The sequence below is a fragment of the Littorina saxatilis genome, linkage group LG11 (genome assembly GCF_037325665.1).
Source record: "Littorina saxatilis isolate snail1 linkage group LG11, US_GU_Lsax_2.0, whole genome shotgun sequence".
Taxonomy (NCBI): Eukaryota; Metazoa; Mollusca; class Gastropoda; order Littorinimorpha; family Littorinidae; genus Littorina; species Littorina saxatilis.
The window spans coordinates 7,967,884-7,981,231 of NC_090255.1; the positions used below are offsets into that span (position 1 = coordinate 7,967,884).

Below are 13,348 nucleotides of genomic sequence, written 5' to 3' on the forward strand. Positions count from 1 at the left end.
CATACACCAATTTTGGGGAAAGCATGTTGGATATGCCTGTGTTTCTATAACCCATCGAACTCCGACATGTTTGTGCGCACTTGATCTTCTGGTTGCGTGTACACACGAAAGGGGATAAGGCACTAGCAGGTCTGCACATAAGTTGACCTGGAAGATCGAAAAAATCCCCACCCTTAACCCACCAGGCGGCCGTGGCCGGGATTTGAACTCACGACCTTCCGATTAGGAAGCCTAGGTCTACCCACTACGCCACTGCGCCCGTCAGTGATATAAAGTAGCCTCGAGTTTTTAATGTTTTTTGTTTGTTTGTTTATTTGTTGCTTAACGTCCAGCCGACTACGCAGAGCCATATCAGGACGAGGAAGGGGGGGATGAAGGTGGCCACTTGTCAAGCGATTCCTGTTTACAAATGCACTAACCCATTACTTGTGTCCCAGCAGGCTTTAGTAAAACTAAATTAATACCTACTGGAAGATTACCAGTTTCCAGTATGTTAAAATAAGCTTAACCTATCTACTGCTGGACTTACATCAGAACAGTAACAGATTAAACTATACATGAATCGCGAGACAAGCGGCAAGAGAAGAGATTTTTGGAAAAAATACAGGTGAATGAGCAAGAAGGCAGAAAAAAGAAAAGAATTCATGAAGAAAAAGAGAGCATGACAGGAAAGAGGAACCAAAAATCTACCTAACAGCAAACTAGAAAGCTCCTGCGGTTCCAAAAACAGGAGGGGCTTTTAATTTCATAACCGCAGTGCCCCACTGCGGGATTTAATGTTTTTAAAAATTCTAAATGTGACCCTCCACCAAGGAATGAGTCGCATGTCACTTTTGCATGATTTTTATTTGTTTGCATTATCCAGTGGTTTAGAAAATAGCGACAACTTTTCGAATTATAAGCCTGCGACTAAGTTGACCCTCACACTGATACCTGACACCCCTCGGACGTATGTCAGGCCTGGAGCAGAGCCGCGCGAGGTGACATCCGACTGACTCGTTCCGTGGTAGAGGGTCACAAATGTCCGTCACTTGCCCCTCGGCCAGACTATACACTTGCGTTTTCAACCACGAAGGTTATATCGCGACGGGGAAAGGCGGGAGATGGGATAGAGCCACTTGTTAATTGTTTCTTGTTCACAAAAGCACTAATAAAAAAATTGCTCCAGGGGCTTGCAACGTAGTACAATATGTAGAGGTTACATGCCGAGTCTCAGTGATTATCAAAAATAATGGTCGAAGTTAGCGGATCATGAAAAATGCGAGCTTTAGCGAGCTTTTTCATGACCGCGAACTGAGACCATTATTTTTGATAATCACTGAGACGAGGTGTGTAACCTCTTTATTCCTCCTTTCTTCAGTTATTCAAAGAAAAGAGGAGTTTTTTTGCGAAAGTTTGATCGAATCCTATTCTCTCAACCAGTCAACCTGCGCAGGCGATCGATTAATGCGCGGTTGTAAAGTTCCGTGCAAATCATTCCATTCTGTTAACACTTCTTGTCAGTTTTCCTATTTTGGGCTAAAATCAAGTACACAGATATGCTGTTATTCTGCTGTGGCAGCAAAGGCAGATATTGTGTGTTCTGTATATGTTTTGGTATCGGTTAGGATAATGTTCTTTCGTCAAATGGGACTAGCAGACGAACTTTTGCACCCGTGTTCCAACGTTAAAAACTGTATGAAGTTAAGTTTTCTGGGGAAAATAGTGTATGAAACCGCTTTATGTTGTTTAAATTGATGAGATGTGTGCATTTGGTTGCGTGTGATCTGTTTATTAAATGAAATATTGTTGAAAACTGACTGTCGGATTGCAGTCTGTTGTCGAAGAAACTGAGTGAAAAGAAGGGGAACTACTCTTGTCGCTAGACAAAGTATGAGTTACTTGCCTTGGGAAATTGCTTGTGATGAACGTCTGATCTAGATTCAGAAAACAACCGAACTCATGGATTTTATATGGAGATTCATGTGTTCAGGCCTGTAGTTGTTAATTTAAATGCGGTATGTTTGTATTGTTTGCTCCAGAGATGTATACTTCGTACATTGGAGCGTTCGGAACTTTTCAGTCGCAAAAAGTAGTACCGAAACAGAACAGCTTCTCAACCCATTGCACTATCGAGGATTCAGGCTGTTGCTGGGTCGTTATTTGTTTGGTTGCTGGGTCATTATCGAAAAATAACTACCCCTACAAGTTTACAGAGGTAAAGAAGCAGAGGGGGGAATAAATTACCTTACTGGGAGAATGCAAGTTTCCAGAACAAAGGACTTAACATTTCTTACATACTGCTTGACTAAAAATCTGTACAAAAATTGACTATATTCTATACAAGAAACACTTAAAGGGTAAAAGGAGAAACAGAATCCGTTAGTCGCCTCTTACGACATGCTAGGGAGCATCGGGTACATTCTTCCCCCTAACCCGCGGGGGGTATACACTTGCTGAACCGTAAGCGCAATACAAAGCTCTCTACTGTACTGGACATTGTTTTGACTCCGACTTTTCTAATTATGAATCCCAAACAGATACAGGTAACGTGGTGAACGTTTCGTTTTGTCTGTTATGCCACGTTCCATAAACTTAACCTTTTATAGTTTTTGTTTTTATTGTCTCCTTAATATCTGTGCATTTCATGACAAAATGCAAACAATTATTTGCCTAGATAAAACAGTTTGAAGAAAAACAAGCAAAAGTAATTTGCTGATTTTGATTTTCGAAGAGGACGTCATAGCCTAGCTGTCAAACACGAGCAGCTCAATCCTCGACGCTTGGTTGGTTGGTTGGTTGGTTGGTTGGTTGGCTGGTTGGTTGGTTGCATGAACAGAAGAAAGCCGTGTGGTCCGAGAAAACTGGATTAGCTCCTGTGTTTATCTGTCTGCTCCTCTCCCTCCCCCCTCTCTCCCCCTCCTCTGCAAGATTCCGATGTGCAATAACTGAATTATTTATGCGTGCGAATTCCGAAAATAACTTTGTCGGGTGTGTACCGGAATACGTGTTTCCGACACACCCCTCGCTAGTGATTGGCCCCTCCAATGTTTGTCGGAGATTTTGGCAAGGTTATTCACTCTTCCACAACATATACAAACCCGACGCAGTTATTTCCGAAAATCGTCTTAATATAAGAGATATGATGCAGACATGGTGTTCTGGCCATTGCGCACGGAAAGTAAGGAAGATCAGATTTATTTAGTGATATGTTGCTGTGCACTTAGTGATTTGTGATGTTCTTTTATTTCCCAGATAATAAAACTTTGTAATTGTATTAGTTTTTTTCAATGTTTATTATCATTTGATTTTGAATTGTGTACAGAATAATTTATTTGTGTATGTTTTTGTGAGGCACTTAGAACTGTAGCAGGATTTACGTCATATAAATGTCCTCATTATTATTATCATACTAATAATGTTTAATGTTCAGCTTTGGCTCTAGCAATTCGCCAGGAATCGAGCTAAAACTGAAAATGTTAAATTTCACGTGAAACTTATTAGTTTCCACGTGGTCATTTTAATTATCAGATGATCATGGTTAATTATCAGGTGATCCAGTTACTAACATTTATTTTCGGTGCGAGTAAGCCGAGGTCAAAACTAAAAATGTGTAATTAAAACTGTCGGTTAACATTATCGCTTTCAAAAGTACACAGAACACTTGATAATTAATGATATACAATACCGAGTCATGCTCAGCCTAGCGGTGACCTTACAACTGTTTTATTACTGCTGATATGTGGAAGTCACCTGGAGGCAAACTTCTTTCTCGCAATTATTTGTAACTTTTTATAGACATGCAGAAGAAGGTACTGAATTTTTAAGTGACGTCATTTTTCCCGTCATGACGTCTTTTGGCTTTTGACGTCAGAGATTTCACTTCGAACGAGACGGTCAAAAAGACGTTTAGGCTTGCTTGTTTGTTGAATCAATATTGTATGTCTTTAAAATGTTCTCGTGAAAATGGTAACCTCAGGTTTGGGCGAGTGCAGGTCATCATACATCGAGTTGTGTGTCTAACAGACTAGAAGAGTGTCCATGGATTCATGTCCATGGATTCATGTCCATGGTAAGTGGATGCAGCTAGCTGAACATTTCCAGAGAGCGTCGAATGCTTCCCGTAGAATTTCCGAAAAGGGGTGTCTGCAGGGATGCCTGCACACAAAAATTAGAGTTGGTTATTATCATAATTTTAAAGGATTTGTCTGCCTCTCTTTCCATCTCTGTCTGTCTGTCTGTGTCTGTCTGTCTATGTCTGTCTGTCTGTCTGTCTCTCTCTTTCTCTCTCTCTCTCTCTCTCTCTCTCTCTCTCTCTCTCGCGAAAAGATTGTTTTGTGCACATTGTAATTTGTCGACAGAGAGAGAGATACAGACTTACAGAGAGAGAGAGAGAGAGAGAGAGAGAGAGAGAGAGAGAGAGAGAGAGAGAGAGAGAGAGAGAGAGGAGAGAGAGAAAGAAAGAGAGAGACAGAGAGAGAGAGACAGACAGACAGGCAGACGTACAGACAGACAGACAAACACACAGACAGAGATAAAGACACAGAGAACGCACTACCACTTACTCTCGGCAAAGGAGAAGGCCGCATGATGTGGGGAGGCACCTCATCCGACGGGGGTCTTCGCTGTGGTTTCGGAGCCTCACGTTTCGCACGTGTTTTTGCTGCCGCGTGAATTGCAGCTGCTGCAGCGAGCTCCTCTTTCCTTGGGACGGCTTTAACTTTGGGGGTTGGCGGTGGCGATTCTTCCACGCCGAAACTGTCAGGCTTTGGCAGGGGAGAAGGAGGGAGGTTGACCTTGGGAGGGACTTGTCTCGGAGCTCGGTGAGGTGCCTCATTCGGAGGAGGACGCCAGGAATCTCTTGGGGGTGTTCCTGGTTTTTGTCTTGGAGTAGGAGTCGGTAGGACCACTATGGCTGGAAGAGGAGGAGTTTTCTCCCTTCTCGGTGTTGGTGGTGGTGGAGGGGTTGCTTCCCTTTTCGGAGGAGTTGCTTCCCTTGGAGGTGGTGGCGGGGTTGGCTCTTTCCTTTGCTTGGGAGGAGTTGCCGCCCTTCTTGCAGCGGCAGCGGCAGGGGCAGCAACTACCATAACGACAGGAGAGGGTGATCTCCCTTTCTCTTGGACGTTCTCGTGTTTCGTCGCAACTCTCGGCTTGGGGGTTGGAGTTTTGAGAAGTACAGGCGGTCCGCGTATGTAGTCAGGTGTTTCGGTGACAACGGGCGGTTGTCTCAGGTAGTCAGGTGTATCGGAGATAACCGGTGGGTTTCTTATGTAGTCCGGTGTGTTTCTGATCGCCGGTGGATTTCTTGCGACCACAGCTGCCATGACAGGCACATGTCTGACAACGTCCGGTGAGTTTCTGTCAGCAGGTACCTGTCTCACGAACGCAGGTGTGTCTCTGCTGACAGGTGGATTTCTTATGAAGTCAGGTGTGTCTCTAATCGGAGGTGGTTTTCTGATGAAATCAGGAGTGTTCCTGACAGGCGGTGGCTTTCTGATGAAATCAGGAGTGTTCCTGACAGGCGGTGGCTTTCTGATGAAATCAGGAGTGTTCCTGATAGGGGGTGGATTTCTCATGAAGGCAGGTGTGTTTCTAACAACCGGCGGTTCTCTGATGAACGCAGGTGTTTCCCGAACAGGGGGTGGCTGTCTCATAAAGTCGGGTGTGTCTCGTGGCGGTTTTCTTATAAAATCAGGGGTCTCTCTCGGTGGATGTCTTATGAAATCTGGCGTATCTCTGGGCGGTTTTCTGATAAAATCAGGGGTGCCTGTAACCACTGGAGGGGCGGCGGCCGCGGCCGGTGCGACCACAGCAGCATAGACGGGTGAAGGTGACTTCTCTTTTTCCGCAACGTATTCCATTTTCGGTGGCGGTTTTGTCTTTCTGGGCGGGTAGGCGTCATTCTGCCTATAGATCCTGTACCCTGGGTACCGCCAGGGGGAGTAGAGGAGCTCGTGGTCCCACTGCCTGAAGGGGAGAGGCTTCGGGTTCTTGTACTCTCGGTACCTGGGGTTCGAATCGAAGCGGTACTTTCGCTCAGTGTACTTGTAATCCGCAGCGATGTACATCCCGTTTCGGTCAAACTTATCGGACAGGGCGTATCGAGATTTGTTTTTCCCGGCGGGCTTTGCTCCCAGAGCGGGAGGCAGCACCGCCACGCCCCCTGCCGGCACGTGACCGTTGACTTCATTGACCTTGACCTTCTCCGGGGAAGCGATGCTTCCGGTGTTCTTTTTCGTCCACCCGTACTTCGTTTCGGTCTGTCGGTACTCCTTGTACTGGTAGGGTTTGAACGGGCGCTTGTCGTAATCCACAGGCCGCATTTTTCTCTGTTTGAAGGTAGGCTGGTGTTCTGATGGCTTGTAGTCCTTCGGTTTGTAAGGGATGTATTTGCGCTCCAAACCGTGCGACATGCGATAGCAGTGCTTGAGCTCATAGTGCTTTTTCATGGGCCGGTACACCCTCTCCCGTTTTGGTAAGAGTTTGGGTTTCGGTTTGGGTCGGTTGGGTTTGGGCTCCGAGAATAAGTTATACCGTGTGGGTCTGGGTCTGTATTCTCTGGGCTGGTATTCCCAGTAGCCGGTTGAGTTTCTGGGTTTCTGTTCGTTCGACATGTCGGCCATTTTGTTTGTAGTTTTGCCGACTCTCTGTTTCTGCGATGGTGTGTAGTTGGTTGTCTTTTAGGAGTTGTTGTCACATCAGGTTTTTTGTGTGTGTGGTTTTTCTTTAGGGTTCTTCTTGGTGGTTCATATTGTTTGGTGCAAAAAATCTGAAAGCGAAATTAGAAAATCATCCACTGTTGTCTTTCAAAATTGGAAATCAGTCGATGTGATGCTGGTTTGAAACATATAAACATATCTGACTGAAATCGGTTATATATATATATATCTGTGTGTGTGTGTGTGTGTGTGTGTGTGTGTGTGTGTGTGTGTGTGTGTATGTGTGTGTGTGTGTGTGTGTGTGTGATATATTATGTAATGATTTTCACTTAAAAAGACTATGTCAAAAACAAATCTGTCCATTACTAATTTAAACAAGCAAATAATAGAGATACTTTTAAAAAATCTGATCAAATAACCACTAAAGAAATAAGGGAACAAATTAAAATAACCGAAACAAAATCGTGTTTATATAAGCCTTATTGCACAGTCCAATATTTGCTCATATATGTCACTTTCAAAGACACGTACAAACACACATACACACACACAAACTCAAACTTAAACACAGTCATACACACTGAAACACAGTCATACACACTTAAAACACAAACACATACATAAACACACGCACACATACATAAACACACATACATAAAACACACACATACACAAACACACAGACACACACATGTATACTCACACATACACACTCACACACATACATAAACACAAACATACATACATGAACTCACATTTAAACACACACACACACACACACACACACACACACACACACACACACACACACACACACATAAGCCACATACCTCTACAGACCAGAAGAACTCAAAGCTGCAAGTACAAAATCAGCTCATCCAATTCACACCTTTACACTCGCACCACCACCAAACATATAAACCCGAGCATCAAAAGTAGTCTGACCCGGATTTTAAAGTCGTCTGAAAAGTGGTCCGACTTATCTTGTGTTTGAGTACTATGCTATAGGCTACTTATCCTTTTCAATCAGTTATGAGCTATGAACGAATCTCAGTGTTCACTGACGCACTACCCGTTTAAAGATACTTCACTTACCGTTTACACGATTGTGTTTGCCGAAGGCGGGCGCAATGGCGTGGTGGAAAGACGTCGGTCTCCTAATCGGGAGGTCGTGAGTTCGAATCCCGGTCGCTGCCGCCTGGTGGGTTAAGAGTGGAGATTTTTCCGATCTCCCAGGTCAACTTATGTGCAGACCTGCTAGTGACTTAACCCCCTTCGTGTGTACACGCAAGCACAAGACCAAGAGCGCACGGAAAAGATCCTGTAATCCATGTCGGAGTTCGGTGGGTTAATATAGAAACACGAAAATGCCCAGCATGCCTACTCAACGAAAGCGGAGTGAAGCTGACTACGCTGAAGAAGAAGAAGAAGTGTTTACCGCCAAGGGTCTCAGCAGTATTTCTCTTGGACAAAGTGTTTACCGCCACGGGTCTCAGCAGTATTTCTCTTGGACACATACCAAAACTCAAAATCCTGGCTTCTTCTTCATCATCTTCTTCTTCAGCGTTTCAGAAATGCTGGTGAAGTGTGAGCTCGTTTGCCCATTTGGGTTCCCCACACTATACTCTGAGAGCATAGTCAGCTTCACTCCGCTTTCGTTGGGTAGGCATGCTGGGTATTTTCGTGTTTCCATAACCCACCGAACTCCGACATGGATTACAGGATCTTTTCCGTGCGCACTTGGTCTTGTGCTTGCGTGTACACACGAAGGGGGTTAAGTCACTAGCAGGTCTGCACATAAGTTGACCTGGGAGATCGGAAAAATCTCCACTCTTAACCCACCAGACTGGAATTCGAACTCACGACCTCCCGATTAGGAGGCCGACGTCTTACCACTGCGCCACTTCACCCGTCTTCTTCCTAATCAAAACCAAGAAAGGTAAGGTTGTTTTTTTTTTATTCTGAATTTTGGAACGTTGGCAGTCTCTTTGATTTTGGATTTTTTCTGGCTGCTTCCTGTAATGAGTAATTTGTTTTTGCTGAATTAATGTAGCAACCGATACCTAAAGATGTAAATCTGAGAAATTAAATAATCAAAAATAAATAACTAAATAAATAAATGGATGAATAAATAGATCATAAATAAATAAATGGATACACAAATACATACATAAATTCCACCTCTGCACAGAAGCAGCCAGCCTGTTCATTTCTGGTATGTGTCTAAGGTGAAGAATGTCTTTATTCCCTGTTCTTTCTTTATTTGGTGTTTAACGTCGTTTTCAACCGTTCAAGGTTATATCGCGACAGGGAAAGGGGGGAGATGGGATAGAGCCACTTGTTAATTGTTTCTTGTTCACAAAAGCACTAATCAAAAAATTGCTCCAGGGGCTTGCAACGTAGTACAATATATGACCTTACTGGGAGAATGCAAGTTTCCAGTACAAAGGACTTAACATTTCTTACATACTGCTTGACTAAAATCTTTACAAACATGGACTATATTCTATACAAGAAACACTTATTTATTCCCTGTACGTTACCAACATAAACAGATAATTAGTGTTGTAAATGTTCGTTTTCACGCGAAGGAATACACCTTTAAGCGTGAGTGTCTTTTGTTTGCACAAAAGGAACGACTTACTTTGATTTTTTGGCGGAACATGCCAGCGAGTGTAGATAGAAGAACATTTACTTACCTCACAAAAGCTGAAATGGTTGGGAAGGAGTGCGCGTACCTAGGTGCTGAGAAATGCAGGGTGTGTGTTAGTGTGTGTGTTTGTGGGTAGGGGTGGGGGCGGGCGACAGTGTATTAGGGCTTATGGGAGGGGGGGGGGGTACGTTAATATCAATACTGGAAGAGATATAAGACATAAGGTTGAATGTTTAATACAAAAATAATGGGAGGGTTGGGGAGAGGGGAATATAGAATTAAAATAAGCAACCACAAAAACAACACAAACAATAACACAATCAACAAAAACAACAAAATGCAAAATATAGCGAACACGGAAAAAGAACAGCATAATTATGTCTTAATTCAAACAAGTTCAACAACAAAAATTCAAAAACGGAGATCATTGGGTTAATGGGGAACAGAAGCAATTTCTTACAAAAGTAAACACTCAGGAACTTTTACAGCAAGCAAACCATTATCCCAAACCGTGCGTCATCAGCGCATACAAACTCGACCAACCCCACACGCAAGCGGTTCAACTTTCCCATAATGTTTATTGAGCAAGCAAGTCACTCTATTTTGCTCGATACGATCAATGAATCAATTATCGGGGTCGTCATAACACACATTGACATACATTGAAATCAGTACATGTTCCACCGCGCCCTTCACTCTTGCGGTAGACCGAGCAGCCTTTGTGTCACTAAAAACATGCGTTAATTGGCGAAGAGTTTTTTTGGTTTGTTTTTTTGTCCTCACGTGTTGGCCTTGGTGTGAGAGACTTGGTGACAGAAGGACTGAGAGGGTGCCTCTGCGTGGGAAACGTTTCTGTTGAAAAAATACTGTGTTGTTTGGTATCGAGATGTACAGTAATTGATTGCTCACATAAGCACAATGCAAACGTCTGCGCGCGGACAAACACATGCATACGAGCACGTACATGCAAGGATGTACACACGCACGCAGGCACAGCCTTACAAGCACTGAGTGACGCACACATGCATACACGCACACAAAACAAACACACACACACACACCCACACATACGCAAAGACGAATGTCTGCGTGTAGATCTATCTCTCTCACCGTCTCTTTCTCATTAATATTGTTTTCTGTTCTTGTTGACCCTATATTAGGGCGAGGGCTGGATGTAAAAAAGCAATATTCTTGCTTATCTATTACCCTCGATAATAAAGATTTTGTCTTGTCTTGTCTCTTTTACTCTCTCTCTCTCTCTCTCTCTCTCAACTTGATATTATTATACACATGCACCCACTACAAGCTATACACTCAGGACGCACAACTCGCACAAACAGATTTCTAATGTCATGTCTCACCCTACTGCCCTGCTTTATAAACCCAAACACTGGGACTGCGAGAGAGCAGGAGGGTGTGTGTGCGTGTGGGTGGGCGGCGGGTGGGGGTGTTGGTGTTGAGGTGCTTGGGATCGGCGATAGGGGGTGTACAGGGCAGTGATAACAAACCTTGACATATTCGCATGACTTTCCCTGACAGTGACGGTATGGCGATTGCCAGTGTTAGTCTTTCTTTCTTTATTTGGTGTTTAACGTCGTTTTCAACCACGAAGGGTTATAGGCCTATCGCGACGGGGAAAGGTGGAAGATGGGATAGAGCCACTTGTCAATTGTTTCTTGTTCACAAAAGCACTAATAAAAAAATTGCTCCAGGGGCTTGCAACGTAGTACAATGTATTACCTTACTGGGAGAATGCAAGTTTCCAGTACAAAGGACTTAACATTTCTTACATACTGCTTGACTAAAATCTTTACAAAAATTGACTATATTCTATACAAGAAACACTTAACAAGGGTAAAAGGAGAAACAGAATCCGTTAGTCGCCTCTTACGACATGCTGGGGAGTATCGGGTAAATTCTTCCCCCTAACACGCGGGGGGTTTATTACAGGATGGAAAGCGTCCAAATTGTTGTACAAAATGGGAAGATAAATTAGAAGGCGATGTTGATTGGAAATTATGTTTTACTTTTCAACTTAGATTACCATTTAACATTCAAAAATTACGAACACTAATGTACACAAATGTGTCTTAAATAATACTAACACACCCTTTCCTTATTAATATAATGTGATTTAGAAAATTACTACAAAGTATAGCTTGATACCAAACGAGAATATTAAACTTTACACTCAGTCTACAATTCTACTCTATCGTGTTTAATACTGGTTCAATCATTCAAATACACATTTCAAAGAGAAGAATATCGCTGCGATCGTAACCCCGTTCGACAACTGGTCGTCAAAGTAAAAAATACTTTGTGATCTCACTGACGCAAAAATCGTACGATTAACAACAGTCGAGTTTGCAATGTTGTTGGTGTCTCCAAAACAATCAGGTGATTTTCGCCAGCAGTAGTTTGCGTTCAAACTGTGATATCTCTCTCTCTCTTCCCCTCCTCTCTTTCTCCCCCCTCTCTCTCCCTCTCCCCTTTCTCTCTCAGTCTCTCTCTCCGCTTTCTCTCTCCCTTTCTCCTCTCTCTCCCTCTCCTTCTCTATCTCTCTCCCCCCTCTCTCTCCCCTTCACTATCTCTCTCTCTTCCCCTCTTTCCTGGCCTACGATCCCTTTCACCCTTTTCCTTTTTTTCCCCAGCACAGTATTCAGCGGTAAGCAAACCGTCAGTCTATTTCTTTCTATATCAGACAAACACTCCCATTGGTACCAAAGTCAAGTACTTAAAACCGACCCAGCGATACACATAACGTCCTCGATTCAATGCATTGTTCGACCCTTACCTTGCTCTGTGGGGTCCTGATTTGGCCTATTATGGTCCGCTGGACCCGAAAAGCAACAGCTAACTAACTAACTAACTAACCAACCTTGCTCTGTTCGATAGCTTCAAGCGGTTTCTAAAGCCACTTTTTTAATAAAAGATAATCGAGTTTTTTTGTTGAAAAATAAACTATCCCAACAGGCTGATTCAAACGGTGGCAAGAAGCCAAACTGATAGAGAATACTACACGGCTTGCATTCCACAGAGCATTATCAACTCAACCCCACCCCCTGCCCTCCACTCCTTATTTTTTGTTTCTTTCTTTCCTCTTTTTGAAAGCGGACAAACACTCAAGTCCTTAATGGCTCAAAACCGTAGGACTTTTAATATTAATTTTAACACGGCTTGCTGTGTCGTACCAGATTTACACGAGTTGCTTTTTTTAAATATCAAACTGCGAGCTTTTCAATATTTGAAAAAGCAACGAGTGTAAATCTGGTACGACACAGCAAGCAATGTCGTATTCTGTTTATCCTACATACTGTACTTACGTGTATTTTACTCAAAACGTCTCGCAGTCGAGGCAGCCACATTGAAGACGCTTCTTTTGGAACCTCGATCTCTTCCAAAATCTCGTGCAATCTTTGACGTCATAGAAAAGAAACGTCGCTCTAGAAAGTGTAGCGCGACGTTTAAGTGAGGCGCCAAAGTGTTTCCATAAGGACGTTTGTCTCGGTGACTTTGGCAATGCAGGTGACCATCGAATGCAACGTCTTTCTCGTGAAAATAGAGAATACTACACGGCTTGCTGCGTCGTACCAGATTTACACCAGTTGCTTTTTTCAATATTGAACCGCGAGCGGAAGCGAGCTTTTCACTAGGGGAAGGGAGGGCAAGTCGACCCCTCTAACAAATGCCGCTTATACCTCTCGTCTTTTTAAAAAAAAGATTGCTTTTGTTGTAAAACCTGGTGTGTTCTCTTTCGTGTAAGCGTTGTGTGGAATATGAACGATCCAACTGGCACGGTTTTTAAATAAAATATAAAAGAAAAAAATCCTGAAGCATGGACGACTTGCCCTCCATGGAGGGCAACTCGTCCATGGGGGGCGGGTAATTCGTCCAGGTGGAAAAGGTTGTTCATATTACCCAATAGCATCACCTCGACATATGAAATTGACTGAAGTAACTTTTCTGTGTCAGTTTTGTTAATCGGAAGTGAGAATGACGTCATAATGAGTCGGCCTACGTCAGAAGTCGATCGACGTCTTGGCTATGCAGGGAGGGT

General features: G+C 43.4%; 3 protein-coding genes across 3 annotated transcripts in view; 1 reads left to right on the forward strand and 2 right to left on the reverse strand.

The window, feature by feature from the left end:
- The window catches only part of LOC138979673 (ER membrane protein complex subunit 2-like), a 347,725-nt gene that overhangs the window by 212,957 nt on the left and 121,420 nt on the right, over positions 1-13,348 (reverse strand). The window lies entirely within an intron of this gene.
- Positions 1,063-7,663, reverse strand: LOC138979667 (uncharacterized). Its single transcript, XM_070352383.1, has 3 exons — positions 7,469-7,663; positions 4,545-6,748; positions 1,063-4,137 (listed from the first exon to the last, which is right to left on the reverse strand). Exons 2-3 carry the CDS (start codon positions 6,600-6,602, stop codon positions 4,066-4,068), a joined length of 2,130 nt encoding a protein of 709 aa, XP_070208484.1. The 5' UTR covers positions 6,603-6,748; positions 7,469-7,663; the 3' UTR covers positions 1,063-4,065.
- Positions 8,006-13,348, forward strand: part of LOC138980655 (uncharacterized) — a 30,449-nt gene continuing 25,106 nt past the window's right edge. The window contains exon 1 of the mRNA XM_070353564.1: positions 8,006-8,225. Within this exon, the coding sequence (XP_070209665.1) occupies positions 8,006-8,225 (220 nt within the window). The remainder of the gene's footprint in view (positions 8,226-13,348) is intronic.